The sequence below is a fragment of the Pocillopora damicornis genome, chromosome 8, assembly GCF_964200805.1.
Source record: "Pocillopora damicornis chromosome 8, jaPocDami1.2, whole genome shotgun sequence".
Taxonomy (NCBI): domain Eukaryota; kingdom Metazoa; phylum Cnidaria; class Anthozoa; order Scleractinia; family Pocilloporidae; genus Pocillopora; species Pocillopora damicornis.
Window position 1 is genome coordinate 22822388 of NC_142677.1, and position 20237 is coordinate 22842624.

At 38.5% G+C, this 20237-nt stretch overlaps 1 protein-coding gene across 2 annotated transcripts; it reads left to right on the forward strand.

Annotated features, from left to right (window-relative positions):
- The first annotated feature begins 745 nt into the window (after positions 1 to 745).
- On the forward strand, positions 746 to 16182 carry LOC113679758 (centrosomal protein of 85 kDa). 2 transcript variants are annotated; one of them, XM_089179920.1, is made up of 17 exons: positions 746 to 1024; positions 5458 to 5634; positions 6059 to 6388; positions 6743 to 6986; positions 7718 to 7942; positions 8325 to 8415; positions 8586 to 8662; positions 9712 to 9787; positions 10235 to 10330; positions 10928 to 10986; positions 11180 to 11294; positions 12020 to 12112; positions 12347 to 12424; positions 13084 to 13146; positions 13793 to 13849; positions 14130 to 14229; positions 14845 to 16182. In XM_089179920.1, the coding sequence occupies exons 1-17, from the start codon at positions 970 to 972 to the stop codon at positions 15015 to 15017; spliced, it is 2109 nt and encodes a 702-aa protein (XP_089036046.1). In that variant the 5' UTR covers positions 746 to 969; the 3' UTR covers positions 15018 to 16182. The 2 variants fall into 2 exon arrangements, with proteins under 2 accessions (XP_089036046.1, XP_027052530.2); XM_027196729.2 differs by lacking the exon at positions 746 to 1024 and adding an exon at positions 3715 to 4119.
- Positions 16183 to 20237: the final 4055 nt, after the last annotated feature.

Sequence of the window (20237 nt, forward strand, 5' to 3'; positions counted from 1 at the left end):
TGTCGACAGAAGTATTGTGCGACCCATGTATCCACGACGTTTTTACAGCTTAATAAGAGCTTGCGGCCGGTTAAACTGTTCCAGCAAGTCAGTTTGTGAAGACGAACGAAGGAAAAAACTAGCGGGGACTAAGAAGAGGGGAAAAAGGTCTTTCTCGCCTCACCTTGCCTCAATGCGTCTCCTTTAGCTTCTCCTTAATGTTACACTTTTACAAACGCGATTGATGTTTAAGGGTAGGGTAATTTAATGTTATCAACTGAGTTGATAACTTAAATTGGCCACCGTAAAAGAGTTACGAAGAACGAAGGACTAACGCTCGAAACGTCAGCTTTGAACCTCTTTGCGGTGGCCAGTTTACGTTTTCAACTCAGTTGATAATACCAAATTACATTTATTCAAATATGTTGGAGCGTAACCTGTTTCTCAGACGGTTCAGGGCCGCCCGTTCAACTTCCTTCTTTCCTTGTCGGGGCGAGAAGGGTGTAAAGCGGGCAATTTCGTCAATTACACAGCATAATTCGAAAGCGCTCGCAATAGGCGCGCATATATGAAAGGCAGTGATAGTTCATACTTTCAATAAAGCGAAGCAAACTTCTTTGTCTTCCTAGCTGAATTGTTATTCAAATATTTACGCTCTTCATAAGGTCTTGTCAAACATATTCAAGAGATCTTAAGTCTTTCACAAAGGAACTCGTATATTATGAACACAATACGAAGTAAATCCCAAAGTCTCACAGCATTCTACGGACACAAGCGACACGATTACTGGCGATCGATAACATTCGAATAACATGCAATCACAGTGAAAAGAAAAGAGAGAATTTGAAAGTGTGAAGACACAATTCGCAAAACAATGTGTAAAGATACGAAAGCCGTTTGCTTAAGTTTACTAACTTTGTTAATGCATTGTGGAATGGAGCTATGTGGTAGTTTTGCTGAATGTCAGTTTTAATGACTGAATGATTGAACATGTTAGAATGTGCTGTGAGTGCCGTCCAAAAATGGTATCCAGTGATTCCTGTGGGTAAGTTCACAGTTGATTGCGTTTATTTCGTCATGTGTGGATACTTTTGTTTGACATTTTTCATCGTTCTCAGAGTACAGCTCTAGCGTGAACATGCCTTCAACTTATCTTAGACATTGTCGTCACTGTTCCGTTACTTTCGTTGAAACATCTTTATAGGCTACAGGAATTTAACAACTATTCACGTTTTCTTCGGCCGTATAGTTCCTAGATTATTACGCCAGTAAAGCGAGCTTCAATTGTTGGTACTAATGACTGGTAAGAGTGTACGAAAACAACATTGATCTAAATTATGGCGATTTATTTAACAATGTTTTATAAAAACATCCTGATCTGAAATCACGGCCTCGGTCAGCAACCCTGTCGAAGAGGGATCAAAAGATTTCATCATGTCACTACGATAGAATCGGGTAAATCTTTTCCAGGCGTTTTGTTAGTACCGAACGGCTTCCGAGAAAAAAATTGGAAAGAGGTTTGGAACGCGACCTGTACGAAAACTCCTTCATTTGGCTCTGCGCTGCTATCGCTCACCCTAAACTAAATGCCTGAACCAAACTGGAAACATGTGATTCGCAGACCCTCACAAGCCAGACAATCAACTAATCGACATCGTTAGTCAAGACGCCGACACCTTTATTTGGTGAACTTGCCGACACTACTTGTCAACACGCCGACAACTTCACCAAATATTTACACCTTCTTTGCGCCAAACGGTAATTGAGGTATGAATAGTGTCAGTAAACCGAAGTGACCAAAGACGACTGTCGGCGAGTTGACATGTCGGGGAAGTGACCGAGTGCAAAACTCATCATTTTCGAGCTATCAGCTGCATAAAGTTTAACGTGCGGTACTTTGAATAAGAAAGACCCAATACAACTCTTGACCAGGCACTCGGAAAACACACTTTACATGAATCTCATGGTGCCTCTCTCCACCATCAGGAAACTAGCAAAGACACTTGTCTTTCATAGGGATCAAATTGTCATATTTTAATATTAAGGTGCATATGATAACAATATATTGATATAACTCAATGATATATGTATTTAGCATTTCATACCGTTTGCTTTAGTAGATCTCAGTATAGGTGGGTAAAGTATTTAGATACTTAACTATATATTTTTATTTCGCAAGAGAATATATTCTCTTGCATTTTGATATTCCTAACATACCTTTTATTTGATTAATACTTGGTTTCTTTAGTTCCTTTGATTCATTTTTTATTTTCTGATATATTGACACGGGTTTTCTCTGGCTGGAAACTTCGGCGTTGATCCATCGATTGATCGAATCAGTAGGGGGGAGGGGGGAGGTAGTCAGCGATGACTACATGTGGATTCCTGTTCGGAGAAATGAGTAATACTCATACATATAATCATATCGTATTGCCAAAACAGCTGGTTATGGATCAATCACTGCGCTTTTAAGACTCCGCTAGATCCATTCGTTACTCAACTACGGTTATTGGTGCCGTTCACTGATGAGGGGTACGAGAGGAGGCTTGCTGGCTTATCATGAACCACGCATCAATATATCGCCTATCATTTGAGCAATAAACAACTTTTCGTGTACGTTTACTAGCTTAATAAGCTACGAATAATGTTAGTCTCGTACCCAGACCTTCAACGGCCAAGCATTACCAAGCATTTCCAAGCATTTCTTTACATTCCAGTTACAGTTACACGGTAGGATCTGGGTACGAGATTACTTCTAAGGGGTCACTAAAGGAGGAGTTGGGCCGGTCAAAACCTGACTTCGTGAGGCCTGGCTCTCTACCGGACAGGTGGAGGATTTGTTCATTGATCTTTCTATGAGTAAAGGACTGGGTAAAGTCATTGGAAGAGTCTCTGAAGCCTCTAAGATCACCACAGTCTCTACTTCGACTTATGTGAGGGGCGCTGATTGCTAAAAGCCTAGGTGACTAGGTTAATGATTGGAAAGAAATAACCACAGATGAATTAATCAATTTCTGACCACTTCTGTGTTCCCGGCAGAAAGGATAAATAAAGAAAAGAATAAATAATGTATGGAAGAAGGAGAAAATAAAGAAATAAAGCATTAAAGAAATAAATGAAAGATAAACTGTAATAAAATAAGAGATCACAGTTCCGTAACATAATCAACTGCCTGGAACGAACCCGACGTGACCGTCCAGCATTGACTTGCGACACATCTTTCGCCAACAAGAAACGGAAATGATATCATCTTAAGAAAATGAAGCGTAAACTTCTGTTTGTTTCGAACTGTTTAACTCAATATATATAGAATGTTTATTATCTATTACTACAGGTCGCTAACGACAGGAAATAAACCTGCTTGATTATAACTCACAGATACGTTGGTAATTTTCCAGCAGATTAATTCGGATGACTAGTTGTAAGAACTGCTTCAGGGGTGAGGCATGGAATATTTATTTCCTGAGAGCATTTACTGACGTACAGTCATGCAAATTTTGCGCATTACAATTCAAAAGGGTAATTGCAATCGATCATGTGCTCGAGCAGTTTTTAATGCTTTTCATTTTGGTGAAACTTTCCCCTGAGACTTGAAGTTTCAAAGGTCAGAAATTGTGCACCTATGACTAAAAATTAATTAAGAAAAACAAGACGTCATCTCACAGAACTAAACGGTACTAAAGAAAAAGTAATTCCCGCGACCCTCTCCTCCGGTGACGAAACGAAGGAATCTGTGCGTGACATCACGCATTTTGCAACCGTTCAAGCGGCTAAAAATGCTAAAGAGGTTAATTCCCATAAATTTTTAATGACTGAAAAAGACGGAAGAGTGTCTTTTACAGTCGGTACAACACAGTGACGAATAAGCTTGTCGGCTACTTATGGAATGATCTCTCTTCTGAGGAGTATATTGATATCGAGAAGTTTGTTTACAACTCTATTCAAGTGATTTGTTTTCGTTGAGGATTGTGTGGTTGGCCGAAAACATCGCCAATAGTGCATTGTTTGATCGCTTTGTTTGAAGCGGTTTATTTGAAAGTTACACGCCATTGAATTCTATCTTCATAGGGAAACTGTTAATTCTTCTCTTTTAAACTGTACCAAAGGTAGAATTGAGGGGAGATTTCGCTTATTCCGACGGTAAGTAGTTTCATTTGCAAGATTTTAAGCGATCAATGATAGCGGGATATCGCCTTTCGTATCATTTAGATTTTTGCGGCATGGCCATGCTGTGCTAAGCGTCTCTTTAGTATGGAGCTATTTTTTTTCCAGAACATTCTCCGGATAATTTTGGCGTTTATATATTGGCTCGTCTTTTCTTATTTTGTCTGTCCCTCTTCATTCTATCGAAACTGTTTCAGTCTTTCTTGTCCAAACGATCTGTCATGGCCGCAAATGTTGATGTTTGTGGTTACCATGCCGAAAAAAGCACTTAGAAGTCGACAAGTCGCGATCTTTTCGGTGATTTACAACATTCTTCCTAAACGTGAAGTCTATAAACAAGGCAAGAAATATTTTCTCAGAAAATATATTTCTAGCTTTAAAATCCGCTTTGAAGGGAAAACAGCTCAGCAAATCGAATGGTGGCCTGAAAGCTTCCTTTTTTTCAGCTGTCAAAAATTGAATAGCCAGTCTTGCTTCCTGTGGTTTAAACTTCTCCCGATAAAAAACCATCAACCATGAAATTTTTAGACTTCGCCTCCAACAATTCGCTGGAAATGTAATCACTTAAATTCTACTTCGACTTCGTTGTTTTACAAAATGTAATGAATAGCCTACTAACTTTCAACAGTTCAAAAGCGCCTACGTGTACAAGCTGTTTTCATTTCCGCGTTCAGCCAGACATAATTAAATTTCTTTCACTCTTGTAATCCCGTGGTTGTAAGCCATGAGTGGTTATGTCTGTACACAGATTATCTTTCGATTATTCTTGAAAGTGAGTTTTCAATTTATGTTTGTTGTGCTTAGAACTGTATTTGTCCAATCGAATTGGAGAATAATGAAGCTTGCTGTCAAACACAAAAGTTCATTATCTATTAGAGCCAGTTATGACGGCTAATTTATTCATAAAGTGAAGATTTAATCACTATTCACCATTAAAAGCTAACAGTGGGTAAATAGTTATCCTGCTGTGTTTCTTGGTTTTATATAAATCCAAACAATCTAAAAATAAAAAAATAAAAATGTGGGAGGTATTTAAAGGGAACTTGATCAATGCAGTCAAAATATTTTAACATGTAAATGAGTTAAAAAGTGAACAGAAAATGTGAGTTTTAAAGACTTTATACCTTCCTCTGTCCTGCTTGTCTTAATTGGAAGCTCCCTGTATCAGCTGGGTAGCTTTACTCACTGGTGGTAAGTTAAGAGCGACGATTTAACCTGAGTTGAATTAAACTAGGTGAAACAATTGAAGGTGTAAGAGTCATTTATACTGAACCATTTTATTGAAAATAACTTTACTTGGTTTGCACTCTTTAGATCTGATGTCTACCTCACGGTACAGCCCTACAGAGAGTAGTTACTGGTCATCACCTAGATTGAAAATACCTATTAAGGCTGTTAATCTTGACTTGAATCACAATGTCGCAGTTTCACAAGCAACAGCACCCAGCAAGTCTCTGAGTGAACCATCTTCTCCCCAGCTCTGGCACAAAGGTACTAAACACTTCCTCTCATTTGTAGGATGTGAAAGCGTTAAAACAGAGAGTAATGCATATTAATTGTAAAAACATTTTGTAGAACATTATTTTTAGTTTTTTAATATATATTTGAAATAGTGTGAGATATTTGTATGATAGCATTATATGAACATCATCGATTTGTATTAAAAACTTCCTGTCATATATATTAAACATTTGCTTTTCATATGGTGCATAAAATTAAATTTTGCGAGACACTACTTCGAGTTAAATTTGTAGAATGGCAGTATTATTAAATGCTTAGTATGATCTTGAATTTATGATAATAATTAAACAAAATGTTTCTCAATGAAATAGCTGTGGCTGACTTCAACTATCACTTATGAAAATCATATTCAAAGTATGATAATTGTTTTGAATTTTTTTGGTTTTGTTTCCAGTTTCCAACACAGATCATGTCGAAGTTCAAAGACTTCCAGAGAAAAACCAAGCAGCTCATAGTGGTTCGTTAAAAACAAGACATAAACATACAACAAGAAAATACAGTGATAGTACTGAGCTAGCAGAGCTATTGGCTGAACACCAAGGGCGGCAATTAAGGAGTATGCAGAGTATTAACACTGGAATACAGCAGCCTTGGGGATCAAGCTCAAGACCTAATGAACTTCACATACAAACAAATGCCTGTGACAATGGATTTACTGGCTACACAGGACAAATGCCATTAAATAATGGAACAGTGATCCAAGCAAGTCATACTATGCCCACAGGTGAAGTTTTGCAGTAAGACTAAATCTTTGTACTTTAATAGAGGCTATATAAGATTGTTAAAACCACCAGCACCAATTTTTCTATTTTAGAAAGGCAGCGTTAAAATTAACATGCAAACTCATAGGTTCACAACCAAACTTACTCATTAACTAATGCTGTTGTCAATCAGTATTGGAACTAACAAAGCAGAAACAACCAAATCAAATAAAAATAACCAAGAATCTAGTCTCTAGAACCTTCTGAACATTTTGCTTTGTGAACACATTTTGAATAACCTGTTATGCATCTCCATTGCTGATAAGTTTATATGTTACAGAAAAGTGCCATAACTATTTTAGTTTCTGTTTTTATAGGGATGTCAGTCCCATCAACCAGGTCTACAATTTCATCTGGATACTCTGCACCCCATGGTCACATCGCAAATGCTTTAACCTCACATCGACATAGCCCCCTTAATCTGATTGGAGAGGGTTACACAAGCTCATCAAGCTCACCTTCTAGATCCATTAGCCCATCCAGTGAGGACAGTGACAAGTGGAGCTCATACCTGAGAGCAAAAGATGAGCTTATTGGACAAAAAGATCAGATAATAGATAGGTAGAGTACTTCTTTAGATTCTGTTTCACAAATTGTAGTAAGTTTGTTGTACACACATCATGGTGGACAACATGAAAAAAAGAAATGTATGTCTTTCAGCAGATGGAAAAGATAATAAAAATTTCCACTAGAAAGTTTGAATTACAGAAATGTAGTGACTGATTGATTAAAAAATGTATCAGTTTTGAAAAGTTCCTGAAAGAGGTAGAAGAGCATCTGATTTCAGACTGGACTGAAATGTGACCTGTCTGTGGTCCAGCATAATGTGCATGAAAATCTACAAAGCACAGTAATTGGGTGAGGTTATCTACAATATACTTTCTTCAGAAGTGTACACCAAGTTTTTTTTTTTTTTTGAGACTTGATCTCAGCATAGTAGGCAAAACCCATTGCAATGCTGGCCATGATTACTAAAATTATTACTGTGCAAGTATATGGGGCCACCTTATGCTCTAAAATGCATGGTGAAAAATAAAGGAATAAATAGTTAACTTCATGTAAATCAATAGCTCTGAGACAAGTTATTCATGCATTTGAATTTTGTCTTCGCTGTACAATATCATGATTAGCCATAGGACATTTGGTTGATATTTCAATAGATTTTAAAGTAGGATTTTAATTAAATAGGTCTATCTTTTAATTGAAGAAGGTGTTCAATTGTATTTTCTGATAAATTTCAGAATTCTGCCATACAAGTTTAATCAAATTTTGATTCTTTTCTAATGTTTTAGACAAAAGCAGAGTATATTTCAACTTCAACAGCAGCTAATGCTTCAAACAAATTCAGCCATTCATCAAGCTGTGCCAACTCATTACCATGTTAGCCGAACTCAGAGCACAGGAGACAGCAGTTCATTGTCTTTAAAGCTACAAGAAAGTCAGTATGAGAATGCTCAACTAAGAGCACTTTTGTCAGAGAAGGACTCATCTCTTGACAAAGCTCAGAAAAAACTTGGGTGAGATTTACAGATGTGTTGTGTCCTTTTTGAATGTTTCTAGTACATATGTAATTAGCAATAGTATGCACTTACCCATTGCCAAAAACTTTTACTGACTGATTTACTAACAATTGACTGATTGCAAGGTTGAAGAACTGCTGACTGCCTGGAGAACTTGGAACTTACATGAAATATAACTTACCCTTTACTATTTAAAAATTAGGAAACTGTAAAAGCTTGAGGTGTTGATGTTTATCTCCTGCATCAACAATCCACACAGCTTAAGAATGTTACATGTACATAAACAGCGGTTTGTTTTGTTGATTTAATAATGTTACATGACCAGCGCTTTGTTTTGTTGAAGAACTGCTGACCAATTCATATTGTGTCTGACTTGCAGAGAAACAGAATATTTGATGAAAAATATGGAGGCCAGCGTGAAGGATTCAGCTGCTTCAAATAGACAGGAACTCGAACTGCAGAAACAAAAGGTAAATAAGTTGAAAAATTTCCGTAACAATCAGCCGTAGACGTGATTATAAAACGTTTGGGAAATATATCAAGTTTCAGCCAAAGTTTCTGTAACTTTGAAGTTTGAGCAAAGACCATGTACAAATAGTTTCGGGTTTACTTGAAAAGCGTTCTTTACCTCCATGAATAGGCGATTAAACAAGAAAAAGCTCAGGCAGAGCTGACAAGTAAACTGGAACAGTTAGAAGAAGAAAAGTTAAAGCTCAAGTAAGTTATTTCTTACATATCGTGTTTAATAACTCCAGCGTTCTTACCTGTATGTGACAATTGTCTTTGTGTGGAGAGTTTTTCGCAATCGGTTTCCCTGCTCAAGGCTCATTCAAAACAGTTGTAACGGTTGTACTTGTGATATTCTCCTGTCCAATACCCCTATCCCTGGCGTTTGGATTAGGGTGTGTAGTTTAATGATTTTCTGAAGTACATAGATACTCTTTCCGATTAAAATGGTGAACGAAGTGTAGAGAAGAAGGGATCAAACAACCACGGAAGTTCCTACGAACTCTTAAACAAACTTCTTTCCAACTTTAAGTATCTGTGTAGGTGCTTTCTTTACCCTTCACCACTGTTGCCCCTTCAAAAAAGTAAGAAGCAATTTTTGACAGTCAAGATTGTGCCTCTTAATTATTTAACAATCGACAAGTTTTCGTAGTTACTCCGATATGAAAGAGCGATTAAACCCGGGATTTCCTGCCTACCCCCTGTAACTTACCACTTGGATTCTCTGCATACACACCAATGTTTGTGCTTATTCTTGTGATCCTCCGCTGACCTCCCAGATCTCATGCTCATCTTCAGAATTTCCTCCATAATTTGTGACGATTCTAGGGATCCCCTTCACTCCAACCAAAATTCCTGCTTATTACTTTAATTTCCCGCTTGCCATTCAGATCTCGTACTTATCCTGTGGATTTTCAAGTTACACCCTTGTCCATTTAAACTACTCCCTTTTTTGGTTCATTTCATTATCTAAGGATCAATATTGACTCTAAAAGTCTTCTAATAGAAAACACTGAAACTATTACGGCTCACATGGGATCCAATCGCTCTGACGAAGGGCTAACGCTCGAAACGTCAGCTTTTTTACCCTTTTACGGTGGCTAGTTTACGTTTTCAACTCAGTTGTTAACACTAAATTACCTGCTATAATCTCCCACCGACGCAGCACCACAGTTTCTTTAGAAACTTACCCCTTTATTCAAGCTAGCTGACAGATGTGTTTCTTTTCTGTTCCTTTTGTGTGTGTGTGTTCTTGATAGGAGAGAAAAGCAGAGTTTGGAGCGGTATCTGAAGGAAGTGCCTACTGTCGAAGAATATCAGAAGTTAAATAAAACTATATCCATAGTAAACCATTGGAAACGTGCATGTAGATTTTAGTGCCTACGTAGCAATATACTTCGAGTTTAGATTACCGGTAACTATTGCACGACTGAACAGTTACTGAACAGTTATGTAAAACTCTTATTAACAGTAATAATGAATTCCTTTGTAATCCAGTGGTTAAGGTGTTGAACTCCAAAGCAAGTGGTTTGGGGGGGAGGTAGCCTCAGTCGTAGTCATGAAAAGGGGTTCTTCAGCTGGTCGTTCAATCGAATTCAGAACTGAAATGCGTATTAGCGAAGGCTTTGGGAAGCCTGAAAACGATGGGAAAGTGGGTGATGACATTCCATCTAGGACCCCTCCCCTAGCCTTGAGTAAGTATTATGAAGTCGTAGGAACTACATTGTGATGATTCGACGTTTAATATCGTCAAGAGTTTTTGTTTCCCTTAACATTTCTTACCTTAAAGATGTTCGTGATGAGCGTGAAATATTGAGAGAAACTATATCCGCTAAAGACAAGAAACTGGCCCGCATGAATAAAGCTTTTGGAAATAAGGTAAAGTTTTTTTTCCTTATTTTGATGTTTCTCTTTAAGTTCGGTTCTTAACAAAGATCCAGTGACTATACTAGGGAGTTTTCTATAGTTATTTGAATGTGGACAGACATAATCATGTTACCCCTTTATGTACTTCGCCCGAAACGTAGGTCTTTGCATATCTTGCTGCTTGTTTGTCCAATTGCCTGCCTGTAGTGATATTACCCCTCTCTGTCTTCTTTCTCCACTGGTGTATTTTTGTTGCGTTGCGATGTAGCAATCCGCTTATTGCAGGCCTCTTTGTTATGTGAGTTAAGTAATTCTGGATTGCTCTGGTAAGGATTCACCTACCTTCGTGATTGGTCCACCCTCCCGCGCCACTTCTCAACCAATCAGACGCAAAACAAAAACAAATTGCGACTTAGCCCTCCGCATTTTCCTGCTCTTCAGGCACCGCCTCGTTTAACTCTCATTTCTCATCCTTGTGCTATTTACCTTTCTCTGATTGGCTGTCGTAAGTAGTGTGCTTTTAGTTTCATAAAATTTTCTAAATTTTCTCACGGTCGGAAATTTATCTCCTACGCCTTGGCCAACTTGTCTTCTTCCTTTTTTCCTCAGGATGATGAGGCAAAGAAGTTAACAGTGGAAAATACTACTTTGAAAGAGAACGTGCAAAGGTACATACCGAGCCAGTTTATTTTCTGTGCCTATTAGGCCAGTTTTTGGTGAGTCGCTGGCTCAAGACGTGGGCACGACACAAGTTTTAAGGGTAGCGGCTCAAATTTTGATTTCGTGAGCAAGGGCCTACAGAAGAGGCTTCAGCCGCTGTGCAGATTTAGGCTCATACGACTCAACCATGTTTGTTTTCAGACTTCAGGGGTCTCTTGATAAAATCAGCAACGATGGTCCCGTGTCACTCATAAGCTTTGAAGATCTCAAGATGGAGAATGAAAGGTTACAGGTGGAACTTGACCGAACGAAAAAGGTAAACTGCCAACCTTCACCAATACCTTTTTTAATTTTTTTTTTTGACATTTTTTAATCCAATGTCACTTCCGCGGGACTGGGAGCGAGTCTGGTCCTGCCTCGCGAGAAGATTAGGATCAAGTTGCTGTGTTATCAAGTTTGCTGGTGAAGCTCAGAGTTTTAGAAGAAAGAATTGCTTAGAAAGAATTCATGTGGTGAAACTTTTGTTTATGGTGTGGTTGTGGGTGCGTGTGTTTGTGTTTGTGTGATTTTTAACAAACCAGGTTGTCACAGCCATTCAGAAATCTGTTTCCTACCAGACTAATAATAGAGTTCAATACTATTGAATGAAATGAGTCCACTCGCTCCTTTCTCTTTATCTGTGGCTGGCCGTATCTTCCTTGTTTCAACTTTTTTTGTTTGTTTTAAGGGCTTCAATCTTTTTCCGTAGATATAATAAATGATTTGTCCTTCTGCCTGCTGTACAGTTCTTTGTGAATTAAAGATATTGGTTTTTTAATCTAAGGTTTACCTCAAAATGATAAGTTTGTTAATTCTTGAAACCTCGTTGCCGGATAATATATTGATATTGTTAGGTGAATTAAGTGTCTATTCTTGTTCATCACGTCTGGGATTGAAAGGGTTGAGAAAATGAAGTATACGTCAGTCATGGTAAACGTTTCTTTTCCCATTGATTTGCTTCTCGTTTTATCGAAATAATCATTGCGACATTTTTTCTTTAAGGCGTTAGAAAACAAGCACAAGAAAATGAAAACTCTTCATTGTCAAACACAGAAGGAGCAAAAAAGCTTGGAGGAACGATTAACGCAAGAGGAGGTATGGATAGAGATAAGATCGCAAGTACAGCTGAACTGAACCCACTCTGGGGTGTGTAATTTGAAAAACTTAGCTTAATCATCTTGGTTTAATTCAGTGCCTTTGAAGAGTAGTTTGGTTTGAACAGAACGAAAAAACCTGATACACTTGTTAGCCATTAGAGGGTTGTGGAGTGGATAGCGGCGAGTATTGCTGATAATAAACGCAACAAAATCCTTGCCCTTGTCTTGGCAGGAAATGGTCCATGCCTTGCGGGATGAACTTGTTGCGAAAGAAAATTCACTTGAAGAGGTCAGGAAAGCAGTTAAGGAGGTGAGTACAAATATAGTTTCCACATTGAATGCTTTTGAAGTCTGGTTTGAAATTCGCACCGGCTCTCGCTTCCTTTACAGCCGTGGCACACTTCACCCTTTCACTCCTAAGATCTCTTTAGTAATTCTTCCAACTGTCAGCCATACAACTCTCATGATTTTGGTTCAAAGAATTTGTTATTGGATCGTCTAATAATCCCCTATAGTTGATATTTTTCTTTATTCTCATCACTTGTCTCCTTAAAGTGGACTGATGTTGTTAGGAGAAATTCTTTCTTGGTCACTCGTGGGAGTTAAAAGGTTAAACGTAGATGCACAATTGCACTGATATCAGTGTGCTTTTTTTTTCGGTTTGGTTTATCGTGGACTTTACTAAGCCAGAATAAGGCAGCCACTGCCTGGAGTTCAATTCAGTTGAGTTCACGCGTTCGTTGATGTAAGGGAACTGAAACAGAATGGTAGCATGTAAGATTTGGATTTCTCTTTGAGACCTCACGAGGATCGCTTTATCCGATATGAAATGAGACTGGTTGGTAGGGGATGGCAAGAAGGCCACAAAGGGGATGGTTTTTACGCAAAAATCAGTAATTCCTGCCTTTGATGGTATCCTTTTGACATTGCACTGTATTTCACCTCTGTTTTAAAATATCTCATTTCCAGATTGCTTCTCACAATCAGGATTTGTTGGAAGAGAACTTAAACCTTCAATGCCGTTGTGAGCAGGTAGAAAAATTTCTATGATACATTGTTTTGTTGCCTTCAAAGTTGAGGTTTCATTGTTCCGTTTAGTACTCTCGGCTCGACTGAGTCTTTACTCTGAGTTAGGTCTTGATCGAATTTACAGCATTAGTTCAATAGTCGCCACGACAAGTTTTTATTTTTCATTATATCATTATTGAGAGTGGACTCAATGGTTATAATCAGGAGGTGCTGTACTGAATAAAGGACTAGTCGTTATTTACCCCAGGGGGAGGGGGGTGAGGATTTTCAGGGATCACCTGGTTTTCAGTGGGGAGATCAGGCGTCGCCAACATAGTATGGAGGGGGTATTGAATATTGACTGCCATCAATATTACAGAGCCTTATGAGGGGTCGGGTGAATTTTATCGCGACTACCAAAATCCTCCAATCCCCCCCCCCCCCCCACTAACAGTATATTATAAGTCTTCTATCTTAAGCCCTGAACAAGACGATAGCAACGCATCACGTGATTGACTTGATATTTTCAATTTTGTCAATCCCGTTGAAGCCCTGATTTTTTTCAGGCTTCTTCTTTCCAATTGCTTAAATTGGAAAATTTACTGCGATGATCACATTTCACTTTCAATTTTGTTATAGTTTGTTCTGAATTTGTTTTTTTCTTTTACAGTTGCAAATATTGAATTCGAAAGAAAAATTAGAATCTCAGAGAAAACTTTGGAAAGAGGTATGATATTACGATGTGAAGGTTATCACGTTGTCACGTAAAACATGCAAGGTCATGCTCTCTATAAAGATTGTTGCTGAAGTAGGAGAAACATGGGGAAATGAAAAATTGGGAAATTTTATTGAAATTTTTCAGAATTATGTAGTTGCAGCTGTTAAGGCACGCTAACCTTTATCTTACTCATGCTTCGGAGGTGGCGTTTCAATTGATTTTTTTATATAGAGATGGTTATGGTAACTTCCTTTAATGCAAAACTTTTATCTCCACTTCATTACTGTAGCTTTCTGAATGTACAGCGGAACTCACGGCTGTGGTGCAAGTTTGTCGGGAAAGAAGAGAAGGAAAAGATCCTGACATGTCTGTTTTGCTTGGGCTCAGATGTGAGTTGGCATTTCATCGTTCTTTTTAATCAATTTGTTTTTTAATTCGTTATTTTGACATTGTGAGGAAGATGCCGTAAATTGGCCACTTTAAACAGTTCCAAAGCTGACGTTTTGAACGTTAGTTCTTCCTCTTAGCTCTGACGAAGAGCTAACACTCGACACGTCAGCTTTTAAACTCTACTCGGTGGCCAATTTACGTTATCAACACAGTTGATAAAACCAAATTACCTAGCAGACGATTTTCAGTCGACCGAGAGAGACCGGCTAGAACTGTTGAGCCAAGTCACTAGCGGAAAGTATCGTGGCCAAGGGACCAGTGTGCAAAGAGAAGAGATGGTAAAGGACTGGGTCTTTCTGCATTTTGAAAATTAATTCCTAAATTATTCAAGTTTGTCGCCTACTATCCTCTTCGTTAATTCGTTTCTTTCTTCGCCGTAAACAAGAAAGCACTGGTTTCCTAAAACTCACGGTAATGCTTGGCACAGCTTGGGTAATTTTGCGTGAGATGCCTGAAATTTGTAAGAGCAACTGTTGAGTTTGGTGCGTGGGAATGCAGAAACGTTTAAAACCTATCACACTCATGCTCCTTCACTTTCTTTTATTGCTTTCCAGCAACTTCTATGGATGAAGACGACAGCGAAAGCAAAGACACGTCCGATGACGTCGATGCCGTAAAATCGAAAGTAAACCAAGTTCAACGACTACGGTCAGATGTGGAAGACTTACGGAAGTTTATCTCCGATCAATATGCTGAGGACATTGGAAATAACTGCAGGATGCAATGATGAAAAGAAGTGTTTGGAATTTGTTTCCACTTGCGGAGGGTCAAGCTAAGTGCTCATCGCGCAAATTTAGCTGTGGCTTAAAACGATTGGGCCATGCAACCTGACAAGGAGTGGTGTTTATGAGTGGCCGTGCAACCTGGCAGGAGAGGGGTGGCTTAATACGAGTGGTTCGTGCAACCTGGCAGGAGAGGGGTGGCTTAAGAATAGTGGTCCGTGCAACCTGGCAGGAGAGGGGTGGCTTAATACGAGTGGTCCGTGCTACCTGTTCGAGAACTGCGGGGCAAGACTCAACTAGGGTGATCTTTGAACCATGAAGGGGTTAAATTTTATACTAATTTAGTGAGGTTTAAATTTAAGCTTATTGTGTGGCTACAATAACGTGAATTAATACAAACGCTTTTTTGGACAGCAAGGATACTTAAAGAATTCTTTTATGGTGTGCTATATCCTAGAGGTGAAAAAATCTGAGTCATTGCCATGAATCGAGATTGTTTTCAAATTTGTGACGATCACACCCGTTGATGTTTTCAGGATTAAAGCCACCCCTGTCTAAGACATACAAGGCCAGGGAAACGGCATCGCAAACAACTGTAATTGCAATCCACTCTGTCAAAGGTTCTCCCTCGTTTTTCTTCCATTCAAGTTCGTGTGATAGTTCTTCGATTTCGTTTTATTCTTGGGCATTACAACCATTAGTTTATATTTTCTTAAAAGAAGAGTTGAGTAATGCAGACAAAGAAAAGTAATTTAGTCAAAGTCAACACATATGCCGTAAAGAAATGGATAGTATGAAAGAGAATTATTACATTGTCAAACCTTTAAGTGACCATTCTTTTTTCCGAAGTATGGTGGTCACTTACGAATATATTTAAATATAACAATTTAATTGCCTGCTCGCGAGTGGCGGGTTTTTTCTTTATTCTATGTGTGGGGTTGATTTGGCCAGTGCGTGTCACGCGTGATTTGACCGGTGCGTGATAAGAGGTTGCAAGAAAAATGGGATCATAATTCCCGCAGTTCAATCCCTTTCACTATTTGTCATAAGTCAAAGATTAATTTATTGTTTTTTGTATTTTTTTGCAAGTGAAAACTTAAGTAATAAGAAAATAGCCATCTCCGAAAGGAGACTAAATTGTGAGAAATAAAGTCAACAAGTTGAAAGCTGTATAACGTGTCTCCTCTGTGGCAGCGTGGAAAGAGTCGGGAATGGTACCACGCGATCAGTTTAAATTTTCGCCTGATGGGAAATTGCAATTCACTGCAGTTGTGTAGGCGAAACGCAGGTAAGAAATGGGTTGGCCTGGTAAACTAACGAAGGAACAAACGATTAAAATGAGTGAGCGAGTGAATTGATAGATGATGGATTGTGTGGAATGTGTGGAGGAAAAAAAAACAGAAACGGGAGAATGAATGAAAAATTTTCGTGGTATGGCTTGCGCAGTATTCTTATTTCTTTATAAATCGAAAAGGGATCTACACCGTACGCAGTGAATGTATTAGTTGCATCTCACGTGTGACATCAATGTCGTCATGGTAACCGGGTCTGTCATCAAGGTCATTTTTTCAAAGGGCCTTATATTATCTACCAAGGTTACTTAGAGAGAAATTAGATTTTTTTTTGAGGGGAAAGCACTTCTTGATAAGAGAATTTGTTATATTTTTGTGACTGAAGTTGAAGTAGTTTTTATGAGAGCTGGGTTTACGGCAGGTGATATCTGCATTTGGCACTCGGTTAAAATTGTCAAAAATTCAAATATGCAATCAGCCTTAGTCTATTCCGCGTGAGGCATCCTCTACATAAGAAAGAAAATGTAAGTTGGCGTGCCAATAATGCTTTAGGAAGAAAACCCACCGTCAAGGCAAGTCTTATCGTTTGATTTTCCATCACTTGACCGCCTAATTTATGAAATTTTGTATATCAGAGATCTTATACATACGCTACTTAAAGGTTGGCTGCTTATTATGAACTCCGTAACTTTCTAAAATTTTTATTCTTAGTTTTTATCCTTTTGATATTGCAACGGCGACATTGTATTATACACACAAAGGCCTTCTATCTCAGCAGTTTTGGTGGAGAACTTCATCCTTTCTCCGAACCAAACCTGTCGAAGCAACTGTTTTGAACGCATGTAAAGAAGCCAGGCTTAGTTGTTCGAGGGCCGATAAGCGCTAACTCAGTGTTAAATTTTAATCTAGCTTTCTATATCACTCTGTTGAAAATCCGTTTAGAAAAATTTTCTCCTTATATTTTTAGAGCATTCAATCATCAAATTGAAGACAAAAAGTCAAGCTGAATTTTCTTTTCAAGCCTTCAGATTTTAAATCAAAATTTTCACTAACCCTGAGTTATCTTAACCCAGCTTTGAACAACCCGGCCCTGGTGTCTTGAAACCGACTAGAGGAAAACGTGGCGGGAGAGGCAGACTGCATTCAAAGACTTATGCAACTCAAGCTCAACAATTCAAGCAAAAGGGACACATTTCAGCTCTCGACGCGACTATAAACCAAGGTTATCAAAAATTCTTTTCAAGAGTGTAAAGTGCCAGCAGCATGGAAACTTGCTGATGTTCCACCAATCCCCAAAGCACGAACAATCGACTCCTACTCTATCCAAGGTGACAGAAAGTTACGTTATCGAAAAAGACTTGAAGCCAACCCTCTTGAAATCGATGGACCCACAACAGTATGGCTTCCTACCACGATCATGTACAACCTTTGCACTTTTATCGATAGTACACCATTGGCTAAAGTCCATTGATGGAACAGGATCGGAAGTAAGGGTGTCACTACCAGACTACAGAAAAGCCTTCGATTTAGTTGATCATAATCTACTCACCGCTAAATTATTCAGTTTGGGAGTAAAACCCTCTGTGGTGAACTGGATTATTGACTTCCTAAGAGAGAGGTTTAAGAGAGTGAAAATCAGTTCTGAAAACTACTCCAATTTCAAACTCGTCCCAGCCGGTATCCCCCAAGGTAAGAAAATTGACCTCACAACCAACTATGTTTATGTGGAAATTTGCAGATGACACCACAATATCTGAAGTCATCCCCAAGGGAGATCAGAGTATGTTACAGGAAATGGCAATGATTTCAATTGAATGCTGTAAAACGTAAGGAACTTATTATTAACTTTACTAAGCAGCCAGACGCGGAAGAACTAATCAGCCTAAACAGCCTCAAGCAAAGATTCTAGGCGTAACCATCACAAAAGATCTTAGATGGAATTTTCACATCGGAATATCGTCCAAAAAAGCATCAAAGTGCATTTATCTCCTGAAGCAACTAAAAAAGCTGACGTGGAACCTGGTTCACTTGTTAAACTCTACACTGCTTGTATCAGGTCAGTTTTAAAATACTCTTGTCAAGTTTTCCATACAAGCTTGCCCCAGTATTTATCAGACGAGCTGGAACGTATCCAGAAGAGAGCGCTAGAGACAATTTTTCCAGACCTCAATTACAAAGAAGCAACTGCTAAAGCAAAACTTGGAACCCTGTTTGAAAGAAGAGAAACTCTGTGTCAAATGCTATTTAGTCAGATCGCGACTACATATGTCAACAAGAGACACAAACTTTGGAACCTATTACCAGCTAAACGTGGACCACGTAATCGTGAACGGAGGCATAAACTTGAAAGAGTTTACTCGCTGCCATTAATCAAGACTAACAGATTAAAGAACTCATTTATTATGCACCATGCAGCCAAGGCCACCTGATAGTTCAAATTTCATTATTATATTTATTGTATGTATATAGATTATCCATTATTGTTTTAAAACATGTAATTCAGTTTCACGACTGTTAGATGTTATTTTAATAAACGACTTATCTCACTCTAAACCAGTCCTTAACAACCAGAGAGATTCCATCCGAGCTTTGTTGCTTCCAAACAGTCACTTTTGTCTTGACACATTTCATGATTGTCATCTCAGGCGCTTAGCTTTAGACCTATTTTTTAAGCCTCACTGACCAATGCTTACTCGACAGCTATATCCTGAAAATGTTGAAACGTTGTGTTTTCTTCTTGGTTACTTTTACGTTAAAATCCTTTTATAATATAAACTACGGTATTATACAAGGATTTCCAGCTCTGAGAAAATCCGTAACAACACACGTGAAAAAATGCGATATTTTTCCACGTGTGTTTGATATCGGCAATCAGCTGCTTTCGCGCCACTCGCTCAGGTTGATGAATGAACGGCAAAGCCTTCACCATTCTCAATCTAAGGTCGTTTGTCGGAATCTTTTTGGATTATGGCTGCTAAAACACTGAAAAATCCGTATCGCTTTCAGAAAATGACGTTCGAAGTAGGAAAACAAACCAAAATATGAAAAGAAAAACCGAAAGTTACGTATTCAGTGGCTTTGGTAATTGCAGTGCGGCTGATAACGAAAATCGACAAATGGAAGATTTGCCACAGGCCACAGATTTTGGCCGTGAACCTGAAAGATCTCTTCTACCAGTAAGGACCAATTCAATAACTGAGGATTTTGCATGTTGAAAATTAGGTCCATTGTCTATTTTTATAGTGATTCAACGCATGTTATAACATAGCTAGTAAATTTGTCTAATCAAATTCAATTGCGCGAGCGTGCTTCATATTCCTATTGTGCATGCTCATGACGTCAGCAAACAAATCCCTCGCGAAAAAAATTTTTCCATCGGGTTGAAAATGTTATAAAACAATTGGTTCATACATCAGCTATGCATTCATCGAGATATGAAGCACGCAAAAGTTTGGAGAGCACGAAAGATGCGTAAGAGTTGCTGGAGGCGTAGCCGAGAGCAACTTTAGCTTCTTGAGTATGAACCTACTGTTTTAAAGCACTTGAAGCACTTGGGAATTTTGCGTGCTTTATATCTCGATGAACGCACGCTGACATATGAACCAATTGTTAATTATAACATAGCTAGTAAGTTTGTCTAATCAAATTCAATTGCGTGAGCGTGCTTCATTGAAGAAATGTAAAATGGTTTCCGTGTTTACATAGCCTGATGTAAACACGCTTGAGGTTGGGAGAACACGAGATAAGCGTAGGAAACCACGACGCGAAGCAAACTTCTTAAGAATATCAAATGTTTTATCCAGCTCATCGTTTGAACACGGAAACCAGTTTATATTTCTTTTATAAATAACTAATGAAAGAGGAACGAAAACCGTGTTTACATACGCTCATGTAAAATGGTTTTATAGCCAATCAGAGTGCGCGTACTATTTG

What these genes read in the sequence shown, in the direction of transcription:
- LOC113679758 (XM_089179920.1), top strand. Translation starts at nt 970, where the DNA reads ATGTTAGAATGTGCTGTGAGTGCCGTCCAAAAATGGTATCCAGTGATT. An exon ending in TCCCCAGCTCTGGCACAAAG is followed by an intron (nt 5,635 to 6,058) that starts GTACTAAACACT and finishes TTTTGTTTCCAG; the next exon opens with TTTCCAACACAGATCATGTC. An exon ending in AAGTCATACTATGCCCACAG is followed by an intron (nt 6,389 to 6,742) that starts GTGAAGTTTTGC and finishes CTGTTTTTATAG; the next exon opens with GGATGTCAGTCCCATCAACC.